General features: G+C 37.1%; 1 protein-coding gene and 1 long non-coding RNA gene across 2 annotated transcripts; one reads left to right on the forward strand and one right to left on the reverse strand.

The window, feature by feature from the left end:
- The first annotated feature begins 317 nt into the window (after positions 1–317).
- Positions 318–1,841, forward strand: LOC108857344 (uncharacterized). The gene is made up of 2 exons (XR_001950342.2): positions 318–1,223; positions 1,584–1,841. It is a non-coding gene; the product is annotated as an uncharacterized LOC108857344 (long non-coding RNA).
- Positions 1,842–4,054: 2,213 nt separating this feature from the next.
- On the reverse strand, positions 4,055–6,811 carry LOC108856442 (probable E3 ubiquitin-protein ligase WAVH2). The gene is made up of 2 exons (XM_018630234.2): positions 6,218–6,811; positions 4,055–6,130 (listed from the first exon to the last, which is right to left on the reverse strand). The coding sequence occupies exons 1-2, from the start codon at positions 6,620–6,622 to the stop codon at positions 4,397–4,399; spliced, it is 2,139 nt and encodes a 712-aa protein (XP_018485736.1). The 5' UTR covers positions 6,623–6,811; the 3' UTR covers positions 4,055–4,396.
- Between the last annotated feature and the right edge of the window lie 1,918 nt (positions 6,812–8,729).

Here is an 8,729-nt window from a genome sequence, read left to right on the forward strand (position 1 = left end):
TTAGGAAAAAACATTAAATACTTAAATCTATCATTTAAATAAGGAAAATACAAAATTCTCTACTATCATTGTTACCAAACAAATTTTTTATTTTTAAACTCCTATCCCTATTACCAAACAAAAGCTTAAAGTACTTTTACTTTAATAAGATAGATTTATATAGCTGTTTGCAAGGCACAGGTTTTTTGAAAAAAACAGTATTCAGAAAGAAATAATATCGCTGTATTAATTTGAAAGGTGATCCAACGTGGGCTGTTGTAAACAAAAGTTTACTCAACATTCGATACATTTAATTATACTTAACCTTTTAGGAAGGTCAATGTTGACAGCTTTTGCAGATCATAGCCACGTCTGCTGACTTATCTCTACTTCGTATCACGATGACGGCAATAACACGTGGACCTTTTAGAGTACCAAACTTTTTTTTTATTAACCTAGATTATCCCATACCTATGAAAAACTTAGATCAATCTCTAAATAGACGTGTTTTCTCTCTCTTATCTCTCTCGAATTATTTAGAGAGAGAGAGCTTCGTCTTTTTACTGTGAGAAATCAACAGGATGGATGATGGGTTCTCTTCATCTATTCGCCGGATTCTCAACGGTATCGATTCCCGGCATTCGGGCTTTGACTCTGGCAAGCGGCGGTTTCGTTAACGTCGTCTTGGCCGGCTTCTCTTCCGGCAAGCAGCGGCTTCTATAGTGTTGATCTTGGCCGGCTTTCTCTCCGGCATGCGATGGCTTCTTCAGCGTCGTATTGGCTGGTTTATCTTCGTCCTATCATCGTTTCATCTTCGATGTTGGGTAGATCTTTTACACCGGATTTTCCGGTTTATTTGTATAGTATTACGTTTTATCTCTTGCGTTTATTGTTTTGTCTCTCGTTGTTGTTGGTGCGTTTGATCTAGAGCTTCCTGTTTCTGGTGTGTTCCGGTGCTCGATTTAACTCTCCGGCGGCGAGCTTCTTGCCGGTGACGTGGGTGACGTTTCTGCTTCTGAGCCACATGTCTTCTTCATCTCTCTCGGAGCAACACGTGGCTTTGTGTTGTCGGTAAAATGTTATTATTCACTTTTTGGGCTTTCGCTGTTTGGACCTTTTATTACCCCTACTTGTGTTTAATCTTTCGGACAGTGTTGTTCTTGTTGGCATTTTGGGCTTTTAGTAATAAAGAGATGATACAGAGGAAAAAAAAAACAATTTCTAAATAGACGTACATTCCACGGGTAGGTATTCTCTTTAGACATGCAAATAGATCCTAGAGGATGGACCTATATTCTTCTAGATATCCAAAAATTATGCGTACCATCTGCGTAGGTGAATCAAACCTGAAATGTATTGTTTTATTATCATTCGACCAAACTGTTCCGTTGCGGATGAATAAGCTTTTTCTGAAAATGTAAAACCGAATGTAGTCGGTAGATATTTCACCACTAATACTACATCGAGAGATTGAACCCAAAAAGAGAAATTGTCAGTAAATAAATAAATACATCACTTTTTGCATTCACTAATGCTCCCTCCGTTTTTATAACTGGGCCTTTGGGTATAGGTCCATTTTCTTTAACAGGTTGTTTGTGATGCAGTTCTTGTTAATACTTTAAAGCTTTTACATATCGGCCCACGCTGTGGCGGCATGAAAGGTTAAGCTTCGGGGAGTGTATCAACGGGCTTTACTAATACTAATTCTTCCATCTTGTGTTTTACAGTATTCGGTCTATTGAGCTACAAATACATCAAAAGCTGACAATATGTATATGTTAACGACAATATGTATATGTTGTTCAAAAAAAAAAATGTATATGTTAACGACGATTGTATTTTTTGTAAACACTTTTTCAATCTTCAAACCGTACATGGCCCTAAATTCTACAACAAAAGAAAATAATATTTCATTATTTTCAGTTGTAGTGAATATTAATAAATCATATGCAAATTGCCTATCAAGGATAAGTTAGTTTTTTGTCCTTTATAAATAATATTCAGATGGCAAAAAAAAAAAAAGTTAGTTTTTTGTCCATTAGTTCCAGATTCTTTGGCCACTGACCATCTGGAATCACGTCTGTAAGTGGGTCTTCCACATTAATGATCATTTGATTCAATTTTTAACACCCAAATCATTGCAACTTGGCGCTACATTTTATAATGCTTTTGTCAATGTGGTATGGAGTAGCTAATAACAAAATTAGTTGTTAATAACATTCTGTTTGTACCTCCCTTTAGTTTCCGATTGAATATAGAATTATAGTTTCATCTTTAAGAACCAGAAAATAAGGGACTCAACTAACCCTACAAATCTTATATTATTGGAGACATATATCCTATATAAAAAATTAAAAATATGCATTCTCTCATGGAAAAGAAATAAAGATCCTTATTAACTTATTCCAGTTTTACTTTTTATAGTCACTTTCTTTTTCGTTTTCAAGATACCTAGATATGCCAATTAAGGCTGAAATTCGATCCGCAACAGTTCTAAAATTTATAGGATTTGATATAATTTTATAGGTCTAAAAATTGAATCTTTCGGATTCAACCCATTTGGACTTTATATATTTTGAGGGTAACCCTGTTTCGGTTAGAACCGGTCCAAAACTCCGAAACTATATTTTAGTATATATATTATCATTCTTGCTACTAAAAGAGAAAACCATTATTGATACTAAATACTATTTAATATTTTTGATCCAAACTTTAATAAAGAAAATATGAAAATCGTTAATGCAACTTATTGTTATTATTATAAGTGTCACATTTTAAATTTTTCAAATGTATCTTCTTCTTTTATATATAAAATGTTTTATTTTTAACATACAAAATATGAAACATTTGACATGTTTTATCATAAATTTTGTTTTTTTTTAATTTATATATGATTATTTAAGTCGTATTAAATTTATTTTGTTTATAATATGTTTTAAGGCATACGAAAAAGTAAAACATTTTTGTTGAAGAAAAAAAGTTTAAACTTATTATATATTTAAAACAAAAAGTTTAAACTGATTTTTATGAAAATTTACATGTATCAAAATTATGGAAGTGACAATAACAAATTATTTTTTGAAAATCTAAAAAAAAAAAAAATGAAAAACCCTGCAATTAAATTGGTTGTACCGCAACCACTGGAAATGTCTTGGTCTGATATTATTAATCAGCATTATTGGTTGTACAGCAGCCACTGGAATTTTTTTTTGATAAATATTTAAGTTTTTTTTTTAGAACAACAGTTAAATATTTAAGTTTATCGCTACTATTTTCAAAAGCTACTACAAAATAACAAGAGTAAAATAGTATGACACCATATTGCAATTGTAAAAGTTATTAGTATGGATGAGAAATGTCATCGTACGTTACATAGAGCACACGGGAAGCGGATTACATACTATTAGGAGTATTATCTATCTTTAGAGGGAACGTATATATGTTTCCTGTAAGCAGGGAACTTATCACTTAGTCATGTAGTTCAAGTACCAGCAACACAAAAACCATGAATCTTTAAATTTACGTTTGGAAGAAAACGCCAAACGCAATCGCTCACTCGGTCATAGGTTCACACATACACATGTCTCTCACAGACGCAGCATTATTGGTCATAAATCATAATTCGACAGCGAGCGAGCGAGTTTGATTTTACTGTTGATCCTCGAGGCTCGAGTTACTCTTTTTTTGTTCTGTCTTTACGGTTAACACTTGACATCGCACGAAGAGAGATTTGAATGGGTTTTTAACTGATTAATTTTAACGTGAGATTTGAATGGGTTTTTAACGTGAATGGGTTCTTAACTGATTAATGTCTTGGTCTGATAGTATTAATCTTTAAAGAACCACCTGGAATCCTTTTTATCCTTATAACCCTTTAAGTTTGCTACTAGCATTAGACGATAATGATGATCACATGAGTAATCATGATTATTAATATTAAAGATATAAAGTACAATAAATCTATTACTTTTGAACGGCACGATAATATAAACTAGCTCTAAAATTACTTTTGATTTTGATGTCCAGCGTTGCAAGCACACTCTCTAATAATCCACTACACTACACTACACTACACTTCTGCATTTTATAGTTTTATTAAAAAAGAAAAAAGCATACATCATTTATTTATTTTCACTTTTTCAGTCAGAATTTTGGATGTGAAAATTACAAAAAGGAAGATAATAAAAAGCTAAAAAGACCAATTAATTCTCCAGTACCAATCTCTGCATTACAAAAAAAGGTCACTCCCGTCGGCTACTGCTTGTCGCAATCATGCACATAGGGTCCCCTTCCAAAAATCATACTCCTATCATTTTATACTTATTATTATATCTTACTTACTAAATTATTAATTTCTGAAATAATTATATACCATATCTTCAAAAAATAGCTAAGATTTTTAAAAAGAAAAAAAAACTTAAAATCTGGCGTTTTCCAAGCCATGCATGTCGCTGACTCGGTTTAAATGCTTCCTCATGATAGCAACTTTCGCCAATTTCTCAGCCGCTTTCCAAGCCGAAGTTGGAGTAAGTTGCTCAGGTTTCTCTTCGGTTCGGTTTGCTAAACCGTTTCTCGGTTTCAATCGGCTTAGCTCGGCTAACTCAGCGTTCAAGCTCATTAAGCTATCATCAGAAGCGTTTGACCGAGCCGTCGTTAGAAGCTGATATGCTCCAGCAATATCATCACGCTCAATCAGCTTGCGTGAACCAGCTACAGCGCGACACACCAAGTGTGCACTCCTCAACCGTTCGATGCTCGAAGATTCGAATCGGACGGTCTGTGGCCGCGGGATCAGAAACCGCTTTTCTTTCGGACAAGGAAATGGTTGAAGCGTTGCGGGGTCAACGACCGAAGAACGTACGGACATTACATGGTGGGACCCGCTAGACGAAGTAGGTACTTTGAACTCAACGAGATACTCTCTCTCCTCCTCCGCGAACAGATCGCCGACGATCACAGCCGAACCGGATCCGAAATTATCGGAGCGACCCGTTAATGAGTAAACCGCTGAAATCTCAGCCAACGGAGAACCGGAGACTAAACCGAGATTGAGCTTGACGTCATGGAGAACCACGTATAGCAAAGAAGCGATTCGCTCCGTGAACGCGTCTCGAAGCGGCGCGTGATGCAACGCGCTCTGAGAAGCAATCCAAACGGAGTGAACCGGGATTTCCAGACGAGAGAAGCGCGTCGTGGAAACGACGAACGGCGCGCGCGCGGAGTTCAGTTTAGCTTTCGTAACCGCCTGATCCTGACCGTCGGATAAAACCAAGATGCTCGCCGACGGATTCCTCTCCCGCCGATCTTCAACGACTTTCACCGCTTTCTTCAACGCGTCGCTGACGCTCATCCCCCCGCCGCCGGTGGTTTCGATCCCGACGAGCGCGTCGACGATTCGCCGCGCCGATCGCCGTCCTTTGTCCGTCATCCGCCGTAACGGCATCAACCGTTTCGATCCCGCCGACGAGAACGCGACGATCGAAAGCCGATCCGTCTCTCGGAGCAGAGAGATCACCAGCCTCAGCGCGTGCTTAACCGTTCGCAAATCCGCTCCGCCGCTGTTCAAATCGAGAACCGTCACCAGATCAATCGACGGCCTGCTAGCTCTAGCCGCTTCCGTAGTCGTCGACGACGGCGAAGAGGCTTTCAGTTTCATCGTGACGACGCGCGTCTCCATCCTTTTCCCGGTTTCCACGGCGGCGGATTCCGGTAGGAATTTAACCTCAAGGTTGCCGGAGATCGGAGGAATTGAACCGGGTAATGACGGAGTAGTCGAAGAATCGGAGAAGAATCCGGGGAACTGATCGTCGTCGTCGTTTTCGTCTGATTCGGGTATACTGTTGAAATGAGCGAGAGACACAGGCGAATAAGCTAACGGCTCGTCGTCGTTGTACACTCTCAGCGACTTCCCCGTCTTGATTTCTCGGATCTCGGGACGGATCCACGGGTCGGATCCGAAATTCGCAGACGGAGGATCCGATCTCGGGGGGTGGTTCCACGCGGCGGAACAGAAAGGACAGCGCTTTTCGTCTAATTTAGCGGCGCAGGAGAGGTGAAACGAATGTGAACACTCCGCCGTGAAAGTCGCCGTCGAATTGATTTGACCGGAGTTCAATCTCTGAAGGCAAATTCCACATCTGCTATTATTACTCTGTATTTTAAAAAAAAAACAGAGAGTTTGATTAGTTTTACTGTCTGAAAATCTATGAAATTAAGGAAATTGATTACAAATGCTTACCTTATTGAGAAGTAGTGTGGCACGGAGGAGAGAAACGCCGCCGTGTGAGGAGGAAGAGGAAGATGATTTAGGGGAAGAAGGGTTAGAGAGAAGCTTAGGAGTGGAGCTGTTACTGGTCCTCGGAGTTGCATTGCTTGTGGTCCTGCAATGGAGTTTGGGACTAGTGGGAAGAGATGGGTTCGCTGCTGCGGTTGAAGCGGCGGAGCGGCATCCGATTCCACTACCTCCGCGGCCGCCACGAGATCGGAGACGGGGAGTTGATGGGTTTGAGAAAAAGCCGAACTTTGATCGGAGTCTTGGTGTAGGAATTGGTGGATCAGTCTGAAGAATGTGTGATGATGATGATGATTGTTGTTGATTACTTGAAACGGAAGTGCAAAACGCTTTTCTCCAACCAAACACCATTTCCAGTTGAACAAATGAAGAAAAAAGGTTTTTTGTTTTATTTCTTACTTATTTTCACCCGTAATTATATAGAAGTTTGATGGAGCTTTGGGTATTGATCATAAGGAAGATGGAGAAATTAAATAGGGGGATAAATACTAGAGAGAGAGAAGAGAACAAAGATTTCTTCTTTAGTGATGCTTCCAAACATTTTATAATTTTTTAGTTGTAGAAAATATTTAAAGGTAAAAAATGCGACTTTGTGCTTATGAAATGAAATGGCTGCTTTTACTATCCATTTGCAATCTTTCAAATTTATTTTCCTCGAAGAAAATGATTACTGAATCACTGATCTCTTATTCGTATATAATGTTATTAGTTTATTTTATGGCTGGTCAAATTGTTATTAGTATATAATGTTTGTTAATGTATATGATCATTTCACATTTCGATGGTTTATTGGGATGGACGATAAAGTTAAATGTCAACGCTGTAACCGACCCATATGCAGTATGAGATCACAATTAACTAAAGACGCGCAGATCTAAGTATTCAGTTGCATTGCATGTAAATCTTTCTTGTCAGGTCATTTAACTATTTTTATAAACAAATGATTCGATCATACCAAAAACAAATGTTTTGAACTTTCTCGAACTCGCTAAATTGTTCGAAATGTAAAATCTAATCTTTTGTATTGATGGGAAACATAAAAAAGGCGAGCCAAACAAAATTTGTGTGGCACGTGATGGAATCCTGCAATAAACGGTAAGCATGTTTTCAAAAAGTTATATACAAATAAAAGTGAAAATTGCAGAGAAGCTTTCAAGTTGTGTCGTATTGAATCGTAGAGGTTCAGAGCTCTAAAGATGTATTAATTATTTCTGACTGTACCTTCTGTCAAAGTCAAGTATCTTTCGACATTACTTCTACAGTTTTACTTCCATTTGAGTTTAACTTTATCTAACTCTAACTACTATACATATTGATCAACTTGTAAAGTTACTATTATATATGCATATGCAGATATGCTAAATCGATTAATTCCACTAAAGTTTTAGGTATATGTGAAAAAAGTTTGGATGTTTGATAGAGAAAGGTCGGAGTGCATTTTATATAAATATATGTTTTACCAACAAAATAATACTCCTATAAGTTTGTCCACAATTCGAAAGATACAAATAACTACAAACTATACGGTGACGACAAGAGCTAATGATATGACATAAAGATTAGACTGGTCCAGCAATTTTTGAACTCTTGCTATGGCAAAATGGTGATTTTTCTTTGACTATGATAGTTCTATTACTTTTAAAAATCAGATTTGGAGAAAACATGTAGATCTACTGGCTGTTCAGGTTATTAAGATAACTTTTTATATTAGCTCAGTGAGTGTTCCCAAAAAAAAAAATGTTAGCTCAGTGGTAGAAACTCCAAAATATGAATTATTGCAGTTTGTGACTTTGCTGTATATTGGAAATTTTGCAGATGAGCCATGTGAATGAATGAAACAATAAGGATTAAGACTTGCTAGTTATCGGGTGTTAAAATAAATTTCTAATTAAGAATTTGCAAATTGTGTGGTATGTTTTAAGTGGCAGCCATTGTCTGAACAGCACATGATTTCGTGCGTGCCATGCCATGGAATCGTTAATCATCCATTTGAAAACGAAAGATTAGTACATTAACTTATGTAGTTAGATGATTTAATAAACTTATGTACAAATTAATTTGAAAACTTTTGTGAGATCTTCTAAAGTCCTACACAATCACAAGTATCTAATCAAACCTTCAAAGAATAATAATGCGATTTTGTCCATATATCGATAGATCATAACCTCCCAGGATTGATAGCTGATAAGAAATCTATGGATACCATCGATTCGGTGGGTTGTTGAAGGTCTACCAAATCGTAACACACATTCATTCTGATGGTCGTATATGCATTATCACAGTTCTTTTATGTGATTTAACGTACTTATTGGCACTAGGTCCATTTCCAGAACGAATAAAGATTGAAATGATTTTTCTATAATTATAATCCAGCTAAGTTCAAACGTTTTATTTGATTTTTATTCGGCTACAAATTCACTAGACACGTAGATTTTGTATACATGTTATTGGTTTTCAA

Source organism: Raphanus sativus, chromosome 5 (assembly GCF_000801105.2).
Source record: "Raphanus sativus cultivar WK10039 chromosome 5, ASM80110v3, whole genome shotgun sequence".
NCBI lineage: Eukaryota > Viridiplantae > Streptophyta > Magnoliopsida > Brassicales > Brassicaceae > Raphanus > Raphanus sativus.